This window comes from Micropterus dolomieu, linkage group LG01 (assembly GCF_021292245.1).
Source record: "Micropterus dolomieu isolate WLL.071019.BEF.003 ecotype Adirondacks linkage group LG01, ASM2129224v1, whole genome shotgun sequence".
Classification (NCBI taxonomy): domain Eukaryota; kingdom Metazoa; phylum Chordata; class Actinopteri; order Centrarchiformes; family Centrarchidae; genus Micropterus; species Micropterus dolomieu.
The window spans coordinates 21,841,410-21,855,835 of NC_060150.1; the positions used below are offsets into that span (position 1 = coordinate 21,841,410).

Here is a 14,426-nt window from a genome sequence, read left to right on the forward strand (position 1 = left end):
ACCTGAGAGAGCCTCTCTTAAAGTCACAGTACTCAATTACCAGAACAAGCATAATGTAACAGCCTGCTCTACACCAATAACAGTAAAAATAAATAACTAAGTCAAATGCAATGCAAAACTAAAAAATTAACTTTTAAATATTTCTCTATTTTAATATATTTTTCAAGTTCTAACTCAAAATATACATCTCACATAGTAAAACAAAAAACTATGTGATAAATTATAAGCTCACTTGCCGCATACAATGTTAACAAAAAGTTTTCAATTTATACGCCCAACAGCCATCATTAACCAGTATTCAACCTCCTTTTATGGCGCTTTTCCATAACCAGTACCAGCTCAACTCTCCTCTACTCGACTCGGTTTGTCCGTGATCCGTTTTCCATTGCAGATAGTACTCAGAGATATAGTAGCCCTCAATGTAGCTGGTCGTCAAAGCGACGCCACACACAACTGCCGCAACATAAGGTTCAATGCGACACCAGCGATCCACACAGCTTTCTCTTTATTTAAGTTAAAACATTTCAACATTACTCAGAATGTAAAGACAAGCTCAATGATAATGCAGTGAATAGAGACGATTCTCTCTGACCAATCAGTAGTCTGCCATGTTTTCACGTCACATTTTAGTATCGCCTCAGCTCGCTTAGAACCTCGACAGAGTTGATACGAAAAAAATTACTTGGAAACAGGTCAAGGTACACCTTTTCCACAATGGAAAACCAAACAAAGGTGAGGCGACCTGGTACTGTGCAGTGGAAAAGAGGCTTTAGCTCTGTTTTGGTCTACACCAACTCCTGAAAAGAATATTGACTCTTTAGTTGCTAAATGCTCCACTGTGTTCACCAGTAAAGCAAAATAAAGTAACGCAATTACAGTAATGTATTGCTTTTTGCTGTAACACAGTATTATAATGCATTACCAAAAACAAAAACAAAAACAAACGTAATATTATACCCGTTACAATCTCAGTAGAGGCGTTACAATGCATTTTAACCCAAAATTAAGTGGTGTTTTGTTTTTTTAATAAATCACCAACACACACACGAAACATTTTGGCACCAGTAAAACAAATCCATGAGTAAAAGTGTAACATTATTTCCTGTTGCAGGAATCCGATGGTTGAGATTGCAGGCAGGGTGCAAACTACGGGGGAACTCGGCTACTCTTAACAAGACGGTAGATCACCTGATGGATCATGGGTAAATAGATTTCTATATGCCATGTGTTTGTGCTTTAATGAATTACTTCATGATTATAGAGGCTGCTGTCAGTTCATCCTGACCGATCTTGTCGGAGTGTCGGGAGATTCAAATGATCAGTGACGTTATGCTGCTGTACCTCCTGTGTAAATGTGCACAGCGTCTTTCTTAATGGGAAGGCGATTCATCCTATTATAATAAATTAATATAGCAACAGGCTGAATCAAAACAGTAAAGTTTAAACAGCTCAAACTGATTGATGTGGGGTCATTTATGATACTACTCCTAAGAGATGCCAAGGTCAGAAATTTTCAAAAGCTAAACATACAAGGTTTAATATTAGCACTCTTCTCTTACCTGGAAGTGTAGAGTTAATGCACGTCCAAAGTTCATTCTAGAAGACAAAGGAGAAAAAACGTCAATGTCAGATGTCACTTATGGTTTAAAAATATGTCCTAACAGCTTTTACAGTTTTTGAAGCAAAACTCCCAAAAATAACCAAAAATTCCACATTTGTTTAAATTGGAGGAAGCCTGGTTGGAGCTGAAGTGAGACAAAGAAGTGATACCCACCACGGTTGACTTAGATAGGCAGAAACCTCTGTCAATCAAGCAAACAAGCTCCAAAATGTTCTGTACCACTCTTTAAGTCACTATTTTTTTTTGAGAACCAGTATCATTTTAAATCCCAATGATGACACACAAAGAAGAAGAGACAGTAAAATGTCTCATACAATAAATAAATGATTGACTTTTTATTGTCGTCATACTCTCACGTGCATCCACAAACCTCTGCAATTATGTAATTGCAGCTGGTGAGCTCATCTGCCATGTAGCTCTCCAAATTTGAAATATTGCGGCCCGTGATGATCGGCTCATGGTTTGTGTGACCTACCATCGTAATCAGCTTGTGGTCACAGAAGAATTTTCTTTTGTCTAGGGAACATAACCTTAGACAATTTGAGGGTTCTCTATAGCAGATATGTCAAACAAACATCCAGATGTATGCAGGTTAAATGGTGGTAACAGTCCAGACGCTGGTATATCCACCTTTACCAAACATAAGTATATCTTAGCAAACTGTTGGTGCACTACTATATACCTAAAAATGTAACGTCTAAGTACACATTTAATATATCTACTAGAGATTTGGGAAAGTAAACTGTTGACATGCTATTTAAAAACTGCTTGCCCACAACATACCTTTAGTTCACTTTTTAGCCCTTTTTCGGTTCAAATGTTCCAAGTATGGAACCACAGAAAATAAACTCAGGAACTTAACTAGGTACAAAATTTCGAACATTCATATTTTTGAGTTTCTACCGCTGCGGAGATTAGGCAAATTAGATGTGTGATGGATTTATAAACAATGTTCAATGCATTTAAGATGCAATTATCCAGGAGGAAACAACAACACTGTGATTCTGTTCTTTGTATTTACTGTTGTGAGACTATTGTTTGAGTGGGATTTAATAAATGAATGAAAAGGAGATGTCTGTGAAGGTTCTCAGTCATCCAATTCATAGTTATCCAAAGAAGGTTAAAGTCAAGGGCAACTGGACTTGGACTTTAACCTTCTTTGGATAATGTAAATTATGTAATAGATAATGTAATGCCAAGCTGAGGTGGGAAAGGGCACTGAAAACTCCAGAAGGGCTGTCTCCAAAGCAGACAATCCGCTGCGTGTTTGAAAGTAATGTATTTCTGCTTGAAAACTAAACCTCCATGAAACAATCAAGTTCTCTCATCACTGCACCCTCTCTTTCATTCACGCACTAGCTCTCTCCACCTCTACTCCTTCTCAGTTTATTCGCACTTCTTCTCACTTTCTCTCTGTCTTTTTAATTGAGCTGGAAAGCCTAACTTTGTGTTTAACATTAATAAGCAACAATAAATGTCCACCCCTTGTCCTAGGTGCGCCCAGTACTTCCTTGTTTCAGCTCCTGCAGTGTCTGTGTTTGACCAACAGTAAATTACTTTTTAAAGCTTAAGTTTCTGTTGATGTACACACTAGAGTACATAGTAGTTTAGTGCTTTTTTGGCACAATATATACCTTCAGGATGCTATCACACTTGCAGTTGGGTTCATTTGGTCCGGACAAATCAAATTATGATGACTGACAGCAGCTCAGCCTGCACTTTATTTCTTCTAATGTGTATATGTATGTTCTCTGGTGTCAGAAAGAGCTCACACAGGAACACGACAAGCAGTCAATGTGAGTGACTTTGTGTTACTCAAGAGAAAAGGTCCATTTAGCAACAGTCCCATGATGCTTTCATCTCGTCCCTAACAACGAGGTGCAGCTCCCGAATTGAGTTTGAGATAGTTGTTTTTTTTCTGCAACTAACTGACCAATGAAAAAGACTCCTTTCATCGATTAACGGTTTAGTCAACTATTAGATGGCAGCCTAAATATTTACTAGGTTTTTGCAGGGGCAATTTTATGTCAACTTTTCAGGTGACTTTCCGGTCTGCTTGGTGTACATTTGTCTACAGCGCAAACTACAATGGGAATGCCTGAATCCATGGTTCTGGACAGCGGACACACCCCATTGGCTTCGGCTTTCAGCAATGGTCAGTCGACTCTTGGCTCCAGTTCTATTAAGTAAGTATCACATTAGTACTTTACTTTTACACATTAAGCACTAATGTCATTAAAAATGACTAATTTGCACATTTAGGGTTAGTGTTTGTGGCATTTCATTTTCTGGAATGTGGTGAGAAACCCTTTGGACTAGGGTAAGGGGCAGGCTCATTATCCTGTCAGTGATAAAATATACTCAACAATGGATTGAACTGTTAAGATGAAGAGAAGCTTCTCTAATTTCACAGAGAACAAACATTACATTCCTTGGATCAACAGTGTTGAAAAACAGGAAAACATATGAATGTTATGAAACTCCCGCTGGGTTTGTGGTGAAATGTTGTGGGATTAATCATCACAAACAAGCTCGCCTGTCTCCTCTGTCTAAGGGACACAGAGATACAGATAAAAGAAAGAAAGACACGGAAAGAGAAGTGTGGTAGAAAAATAAATTCTTTTATGCTTTTACAGGACAGTCATTTGGTAAAATGTCCACGTCACTGTTAACACTCCCCCGTGTTTCTTGGCTGGGGAACAAAGGTTCCTGTCAGCGGGCGTCAGCATCATTTACAAAGCAGGCTGAGGAGTAACAGTGTCTTTACATGAAGCATAAAAATGATTTGTGACGAAGCAAGGGCCAATAAGGCAAGGACGTGACAGGAACAATAATGTCGTTTATATGAGCCAAATCCCTCCAATCTACATCTACCCAGAGAGCCAGGGCCTTTGTGTCTGTAAAAAGTTTTTTCTCTCTCTTCCCTTTCAGGCTGATAGGATTGAAATTTCAATATCTTTACATTATACCAACTAAACAGTGTTTCTGTCACAGTCAGAAGATTATAAAAAAACTATGAATAAAGTTTAAACATTCAGTACATGTGCATAGTTACATGGACGTATGGAATGAAGTCTGGATGCCTTATTACAACCTGTTAGGGTTTTCAGCGTCTTCCTCCTCCTCAGTTTTCCGTATTCTTTTTAAAGTGACAGTTTAACATTTTAAATACCTTGTTGAAACATGATTTAGCACTTTATTTTAGCACTAATAGTAGTATTTCCGGAGAGTTTGATGATTCTCATAACTTGAAGACTCTGGTTACTTGTTCTGTCAGTCCAGCCACTGTGATGCTTCTGGTGGTCCCTGTTGATTAATAAGTATCCATCCTAGTCTGAAATCAGGTCTGGATTCTCATCATCCACTCATTGTACCTGTTGTCCCTGAATGCCCCCAAGACCAGCAACAACTCTTCATCTTTATCCTCCTCCTCATTAACAAGGTTAGAGTTAATGTTAAGATACTGGTCAGTGGGTTTCCTGTACACCGTGCTCCTATCAGCCTGCACTCATGTCACATGATGACAATTAAATCATCTCCATGACAACTGAGCAAACTGAGCTATGATGTTTTCTTTTAGTCAAACTACTGTTTTTAGGGACAAGACTGAACTTTCCCGCTCATCACTATCTACGTCCTTTACCTCCTCTTAGGCCTGGACAATTAAACATCAACAATAATTATTGTGATATAATTTTTTTCAATAACAATTATATATTATAAATAATTATATATATATATATATATATATATACTTAAACCCGAAAGAAATAACAATTTGATACTTATGATAATTATCGATATCAAAAGATATGAAACTTTTTATTGTTTTAACTAGGGCTGAACGATTAATTGCCTTTGCGATATTATCGCAATGTGATAAAAGGAGATTTTCTAATCGCAAAGGCTGCGATTACACTCTGGTCACATGACACCCAAGAGTAAAGAAGTCTGCAGACAAAGCATCAACTTCCCACCTTATGCTGTACCTTGACTTGTTGTTGTACAATGGCCTTACGCTTGACAGAAGCTGACACGACAGAAACTTTGGTGTCATACAGGGAATGAAAGTAGCGGCCGCCACCCGCGGGTAACTGGGTGGTGGTGTTGGTGGGTGAAATCGTCGGGGCATCCCCCGCTTTGACGGACAGGAAAAATGCACAACAGAAAGACACGTGTAGTGAGGTAATATGAAATATCTGTGAAACGGCGTTTCAAACCAAACGCACAAGTCCGAAAGAGGTGCAGTTTGTCCCGAGTTACAGCCCACCAGCATCGCAGGCTGCGGGGGTGGGGGACTACGGTGTTGTCTGAGAATTACTAAGCTTGTCTATTAAACACGAGAGGCGTCACTTGGTTTTACTTTCGTTGGCCAACTTTTGAATTGAACCTCAAACTGAGTATTTTTTGTTTGCTTACTGGGATACAGAAAGATGGACTAAGAGATTTGAACTGAGATAAGGACTCATTAATTGGTGGTTGAACTGTGGGTTTTGTATAACACACTGTGGTAAACCTAGTTGTTCTTGTGACCTGTAGGTAGGCTGATGATATTATATAAAATTAATCGCATATTAAATCGCAATCGCAATATTGGTAATATTGGATTATTTTCCAAAATCGTTCAGACCTAGTTTTAACATTTTTGGCCATATTGTCAAGCCCTACCTCGTCTTGTTATTAAAGCCTTCTCTAGTTTTCCATAACAGAAGCCATGTGTTGTGTGGCTCGGTTGGAAGAAAACAGCTTCAGGTAAATTCAATGCCTTTCTTTACTTTGTTGGTCTTTCTGTTCTTCTCAGTGTGCTGACAGCAGTCTTTTTTATCACTGCTTTTGAGTGTTTCTGCTTTTTAGGATCAGTATCAAAACATATCCATTATTCATGACTAAGGACCAGATTTACTAAGAAAATGGTGCTCTGCAAATGTGCACTGCAATTTTCATTGAGTTACGGGCCACAATCTGCATGTAAATATTGGTACTGTGACAGCACTAAGCCCTATTTCTAAAATATAATGCAAATATAAACCTAACTATCAGTTACATCTTAGGAAATCATATTTCCATAGTTATATTAGAATATCATCTGAAATAAACTTTTACAGATGAATATTTGCATAATTTTAAGCACTATTTTTATTAAAGACGTTTAATGGGCAACATGTAAACAGCATATAATTCTACATGCATATGTGACTTTATCAGCATACATGTGCATCATGCATGTACTGTAAATGTGTGTAAATAGTTTACAGTGTTTTTGCAACAGTTCAGCTAAATGAGAACAGGACACATCTTTAAATGAGAGCAAACATTTAAGACTGCCTAAGTGTAATTACTAGTGTGGTTCTAATAGGCTGCTTGGAGAGAGACAAGACGAGCACCAAACCAGCCTCTCTGCTTTGTAATTACCATGGTGGGATGAAGGAATGAGCTTGTGTGTGTGTGTGTGTGTGTGTGTGTGTGTGTGTGTGTGTGTGTGTGTGTGTGTGTGAGAGAGAGAGATTGTGTGGTTTAACCAGGTGCTCACAACCAGAAACCCACTTCCTTTATAAGTCTAATTAGAGAGTTGATACTAATTTTGTCTTAACACTGGCCAAGAGATTACCATCAGGAACACAACAAAACATCAGAACATTACATTTGCTCAAAGTTGAACCATTTTCCTTTCATTTCCCATTAATATCATAAATAATTACTCACTCTCGAAAATATGTTCAATGTTTTAAACAACAGATTAAGATTTTTGTAGTTTCAGTTATAATTTTTACAATATGCGGCAATGGATAAAACACACTTTGATCCAGCAAATTAAAGGCACCAATGCCCAACTAATGACTGAGCTCTTCTATGTTGGTTCCCTCTATTACTGAAAAGGCATGCAAATTGGGTGCAAGTTCAGTTTTACAGAGAACTGCATTGAATTGAACTGTTTGAAGAAAATGTGTTACTGTTATCTAATGTTAGCTAATTATTAATGCAAGTGAACAGCTATCTAACATTAGCTCAGATCAACAGCGTAACTGCCAACAACCTTTAAAATACTATGTTTAATTTGTTTTTGCCATAACTGGCATTAGGTCCACTAACAGTGTCTAAATCTGTAGTATGGTGACAGGAGTTGGTATCTGCTGCCTAAATTCAGGAGTTGTATATTTACAAGGTCAATGGATTCTGCACATAATACATTTAAAAAACCTCTCTACAACACAGTGACTCAACATTTGGAAACGGACTGTATTTATTGTATTTTCATTATGATTTCCTTTTCATTTATTTTTCAAAATAATCAATTATTTGTTTTGTATATAATTGGTGAAAAATCAGGATTTTATACAGTCCAAACTGACTTCAGAGCGCTTGTTTTGACTGAAAAAGATTCACTTTTAGATTACATAAGAGATGGTAAAAAGCAGCAAATCCCCACATAAGGGAAGTCTGAACCAGTAAATGCTTGCTATGTCTGGCTTGACAAATGACATAAAAGATAAAGTGATTATGAAAATACTTTTATATTATTATTTTTTAAATGATTAAATTAAGAGATTTCGTCTCTAAAGATCATTAAGAAAAGTCAGTGGTATCTTGTTGGTTTAGCCATCAGTAAATTGATAGACCAGTTAATTACCTATTGGGGTTTAGATCAGATTTTCTGAACATAACAGGATCCAAGGAGCAGGTCAGGAGTAAAGCCTTGGTAAGTTTGTGTACAGGCGAATACCCTTCTGAACACCGAACCACTACAGCATAACCAAGACACCAGAGGTAACCCCTTAATACATAATCTGTCATTCAGCACATCTAAGATTAATTTTATCAAGCCAAAGGTTCTGTATGATTTAGACCTTTCTTGATGCAATACAAAGCAGCAAGATGCAATGCTATGAGTCCCAATTCAGGCTGTTTCATCTCACCACATCCATTTGAATTGGTAAATAATAGCACTCCAACCAGGTTAAGAAGGGAGTTGTCTGTGCATGTAAATATAGCTAGTATTGTAATATAGGTAGTGGACTCACCAAAGACTCTGGACAGTAACCTGGTAACCTCTGGAGGAGATGCTTTAGGCGAGACTCACTTTTTATAGTTGCAAGCTGAAAGACAGTAGCAAAATACAGAATTAATATAGCACATTCTACATCCATGGATGTGTGCCTATGCATGGCTTTTGAGCAGAAGATAGAAAGGTTTTACATGTCATTGTGCTATTTTCCATCGAGGGGTGGGATATTGGTGTCTTCAAATTCCAATTGGTTGAGTTGAGTTGTGCAGAACAGTATAAGATAGAATGTGAGCTACATAAAACTGAAATGGGGGTTCTACAAGTTAAAATTGTTCCATTTCTGCATGGCCCTTCAGGGGCCTTAGGCAACCACATGTGAAAACAAATTCATTCTTAAATGGCAGGTATGAATGATTGAATAGAATTTGTCACATTTAACAATTTTCTTGAATTTAGAATTTGGGAATATTCTAGTGGTCTTTGTTGAGCTTTTTTTGCAGGTAAAGAACACCTCACATACAAGCAAACCTCACAGAAAAAAAAGCTAAATAAGTTCAGGATAATGATACAAATAAGTCAAAACGTAGGCAACTATAAGTAAACATCCAATCAAAATCCAAAGTAGAGAATGCATGTGAATGTTGAAATGTGGAAGTTGAAATGAATTGACTAAAAGGGCTGAAAGAAGAAATACTTTGTGCTTTAAACAATTATAAAAAGTAGAAAAAGCAAATATAAATGTCGTTAAAGAGCATAACAGCCGGCTCACCTGTCAGACTCCCAGTTGTTGCCAAGGAGCTGAACAAACACAAAACAATCCCTGCTACCTGCGTGTGCTAATCCATTCTTTCACCCAGATTCTTTGTCTTTATAACTGGTATCTCTATAATAACAAACAACAGCTGTTTTGTGTGTAGGTTCACGTCATTTTCCGTTACACATTTCACGTGTGTTTTCTTGATAAAACGTGGTTTGGAGACCAGCGTTGGGTGACATAGCCGCTGTCAGACGATCAGTCACCTAGTGTGAATGCTACAACGACTTCAAGACTCTCGTCTCAAGACAGCAAGCTGTGTAGTGTGAACGGCACGTCCATCGTCCAAAGTCGTCTAGCCTGCACGAGCCTTTACAGGAGTTTAAGCTGTCATTAATTGCACTGCACATTACATGGTTATGCTCTGTGAAAAACAGGTTACAGGTAGGAATGCAACGATTACAGATTTTGTTGGTACGAAATAATCACGGTTTCACGATTATTATGCATTAATTAATTTCACAACACTAGTAATGACTTAAGTTGAGTTTTAATATTTAATAACCTTAACAATTATATTTCTATAATATGTAACTATTGTTAATATAAGAGGAATATTAACTTTTATCCTCCAGGGGAAATTTCATGGAAGTTCAACTGTTTCGACACTGGTATGCGCGCGAGCTCGCCGTGCGGTGCACGTTGCTCGACGCAGCAACAAACCACCCTGGCGCAGCGCAAGCCATTGAAAATGGGCCTCATAGCGCAGCAGGTGGGTCTGAAAGGTTACACCTGCTTTGTTTGTTTACGTTGCACTGAAAGCCCGACTCTCACCACTACGACATCGATTGTAAGTGACACGTTTATATTTAATTCCCTACCAACTTGCTACGTTATTTAATATAATGTACTAGGCCTACCTTTACTTGAGCGTGCAAAGCTGGGTGGTGATCCCGCAGGTGCTGCATCAAGTTTAATGTAGTTATTCTCTCCTTTAGCAGGAACCTTTTAACGGCAAGTTTTTGAACAGGTGATCTATCATCTTCAGTATCGCCCTGGTCAGACTTGGTGTATCCGAAATGCTCCCACACTGCTGACTTCAGCCGTTCCTCTGGTGGAGCTAAAGCTTCACAGTTTGGTCCCTCTGCCATAGTTTAGCCAGTGTACAGTAGCCTCTGATAAACACCACACTTAAGCTGGTGCACCCCTCCTCGTTTTGCGCAAGTTGCCACAGTTTCGTGTATGTAAGTTCCATGTAACAGAAACACTTGGTGTAGGGAGCTTTTACGATTAATTAACCGTGACATTTTAAAACGCGGTTAATAGTGAAATCCGGTAATCGCTGCACCCCTAGTTACAGGTTTACTGTTGATCATGTCACATCAGGTTGACTTACAGTAAGCTGTCATTAATTGCATTAATTGCAGCTGTTAAGCAGCCTGGTTTGAACGTAGCAGGTGATACAACATTCATGACTGACTTGAGACTTGACTTGACTCCAGCTCAAATACTTCTGAGCATCTCTAGGCCGATGTGATATGCATCTCGATGCATTGCCACAGTCCGATACATTAAAGACACATATGAAGCAAGTACCACTGTGGTACAATACAATTTACCCCAGTATGATTCTACACAAATTTATTCAACACAATGCGATTCAATGCGATATGACACGATGCAAAAGAATGAGCATAAGCTATGCAATTCAATATGGTACAGAGACTTTGATTTGATTTGACTGTATTAATCATACATTTACTAAATCCTAAATTACTTCACATATTTGTTTCTCTAGTACTGCAACAGTATAAGCATCTCACACAGTTTCTGACAAATAAAGCTGGGCCTGGACCTTGCCTCTAACAAGTCCTTCTTTCTTGTTCTCTCTGCTCAGTTACTATATCTGTAAAAAAAAACTTGGGGTTTGAAATCGTTTTTTTTTATCTTAAAAGTGATTTTTTCTTTTCCCAATTGGTTTAGGGTCGAACCACATACCTTGCAGTTATGTGGTGCTCTGTCTACTCTGCCACTACTTGCCCAGGCTGTGAAACCAATAACCTGAATAGAACTTTAACAGTTCAAATTCAAGCAACCAATTTAAAGCTTAAATAAAATATGGTTGAAAGTATGCAGAGGTAGAACAACTTCAAAGTGGATTAGGTTGAACAGAATTTGAATATTTTCCCCATTTTTTTCCATTATAAAAAAAATACAAAAAAGGCAGAATACAAGCATAAACGTCCTTAAAGAGCATAATGTTTTAACATTTGAATGGTTTCTGTAGCTCAAAGCATGCAGAAGTAGTAGTAGTAACAATAACAAGAGGTCAAATTAAAGATGAACAATAGTCAGCATTCACACTAATTCTATCAAAAGACTAAACCATGTAGATACCCAATAAAACATTTACAAGTTTAACACAATAAAAAGCACACCCTGTCTCTGAGAGACTTAAAGCTTAACACACAGACATCATTAACATCACACCCTCCTGGAATCAGGGCGACTCATTCTTTCCAGTAATGGCAGCATCTCCAATGTCCATTATTGACACATGTCCATAAATCTTGGAACAAAAGACACTCCTTAGAACTTCAGATCTTACCTGAAGATCAAGGTGATTGTCGTCTGTAATGCAAACAGGAGCTGCTGGAGCTAGAGCAATGACTTTTCCTAGAGCAGCCATTGGTGAATACCAAATGGCAAAAAAAATAAAAATACTGCTAAAAAAATAAAAATAAAACTCTGCTCACTGTCTCCATGGCAATATTATACTTTCTGTTTACATTACCAAAATCATGATTTGGACCCTGGTATGCAAATTCCAAAAAAAAGGGGCCCCCTAGGGCTGTGTGCTCACCTGTTTACAGCCTGTTCACCCTGTAGCTGTCTGGTAAGAGGTACAGAAGTATCTGCTGTCGCACCACCAGATATCAGAACAGCTTCTTTCCTCAGTTGAGACTCCTCAACTGTATGTTCTGTGTGTGTTTTGTAAAGAGGGCTATAATTTACATTTTTATTGTGCCGACCTGTGTTGTAGAATGCATTCTACATCATGTCATATGACAAGTAAATGTACCCTGAACCTGGAAAATAGCTAAATTAATTTCTTCCAAAAGAAAAAGGATTTACAAAATCCATAAATTAAACTTCTTTTTGTTTTTGGAAATCAGCCCAATTTTTTTAAAGAACTAAATCTCATTTTGTCCCATCAACATGGTTCCTGTGTCACTGTACGTACTCTCCCCTATTCACTGACTTATATTGAAATTTGCCATTTTTTCAGCATATGGCAAAGATTTGTGCAAAGATTTAATCAAAATTATTTTAAATTGCATAATAACTATATACTATACTATACTATATAGTAACATGTAGTACAACTTACATGTTAACTGATGGCATTTAAATTTTTCTGGAAATAATCATAAGACAATTCCTACTGAATATAGACTGTTTATGCTGCTCCCTGATAAAAGAAAAATGTTTCCAATGTTTCTGTTTTTATATATGTTAACCTGTTACTCAGAAGGTGGGGCTAGTTGCAAAAAAGTTTAACGTTGAGTCCTGACATTAATGTTTAAGTTGAGATTTACAAGAAATATTTTATTGCCACTGTATAAAGGGAATACTGCTGGTATAAAGCACCTTATTTGTTTAATGTGTTTACAAACCACATGATGTTCCACTTTGGTGTATATAGCAGTACATTTAAATTAAAAGTGCGCAATACACTACTTTAGAATTCATGATTCAATTTTTAACAAGTGTAAAGACAATAATACCCAAGAGACAATAATACAAAAACAATACAAGATAAAAGCATGAAAACATTGAAAAGACTAAAATACACGTTTAAGATAAATATAAAATTAGTAAAATACAATAAAATAAAAGGGATAAAATAAAGTCAAATAAGATCGGGAAAGGCTCTCCTATAAAAGTATGTTTTAAGAAGGTACTTCTTAAAGAGTTCACTGACTCAGCTGACCTGATTTCCTCCGGCAGGCTGTTCCAGAGCCTCGGGGCCCTGACAGCTCTGTCCCCTTTAGTTTTCAGTCGAGACTCTGGAACAGATAGAAGACCTCTGCCCGAGGATCTCAAGGTACGTGCTGGTGTGTATGGGACTAAAAGATCAGAAATATAACAAGGCGAGAGGCCATGAAGAGCTTTAAAAGTAATCAATAGAATTTTTAAGTCAATTCTAAAACATACTGGGAGCCAGTGTAATGAAGCTAAAATAGGAGTAATGTGGTCATATTTTTTTGTTCTGGTTAAAAGCCTGGCAGCTGAGTTCTGGACAGTCTGGAGTCGATCAATAGATTTTTGGGTTAAACAGGTGAAAAGGCTGTTGCAATAATCCAGGCGTGATGAGATGAAGGCGTGTAAAATGGTCTCAGTGTCCTTAAAAGTTAACATAGATCGAATTTTTCTAAGTTGATAAAAACATGATTGAACAAGTTTTGTGGTGTGCTGCTCGAAATTTCAATCAAACCAAACACCAAGGTTTTTTGCCACAGGCTTAATGTGATTTACTAGGGAACCAGCAGATGGCAGTATTTGATTTGCCATCTGCTGGGACTCAATGACCAGGATTTCTGTTCAGTTGGAGGAAATTATTTGACATCCATTTTTTAACTTCACAAAGGCAGTTGTTAAGTGAACTCAGCATTCCAGGGTCTGTGGATCTGACAGACAAGTATATTTGTGTGTCATCAGCATAAATATGAAAAGAAATGCCATGTTTATGGATAATATGTCCAAGAGGAAGCAGATACAAGGAAAACAAAATGGGTCCTAAGACCGACCCCTGAGGCACACCACATTTAACTGGACAGAACGAAGAGACATAGTTGTTTACAGACACGCAAAACTTCCTATTTGACAGGTAGGATGAAAACCATTCTAGGGCAGTACCAGAGATCCCCACCCAGTGCCTCAGTCTGTCTAACATGATGTTGTGATCAATGGTGTCAAAAGCAGCACTAAGGTCCAGGAGTACCAGGACTGAGCACATGCCTTCATCAGCAGACATTAAAAGGTCA

At 37.7% G+C, this 14,426-nt stretch overlaps 1 protein-coding gene across 1 annotated transcript in view; it reads right to left on the bottom strand.

Moving 5' to 3' along the window:
• Positions 1-14,426, bottom strand: part of reck (reversion-inducing-cysteine-rich protein with kazal motifs) — a 116,356-nt gene that overhangs the window by 72,565 nt on the left and 29,365 nt on the right. Inside the window, exons 3-4 of the mRNA XM_046061402.1 lie at positions 8,641-8,715; positions 1,560-1,596 (exon numbers count right to left, since the gene is read on the bottom strand). Of these exons, the coding sequence (XP_045917358.1) occupies positions 1,560-1,596; positions 8,641-8,715 (112 nt within the window). The remainder of the gene's footprint in view (positions 1-1,559; positions 1,597-8,640; positions 8,716-14,426) is intronic.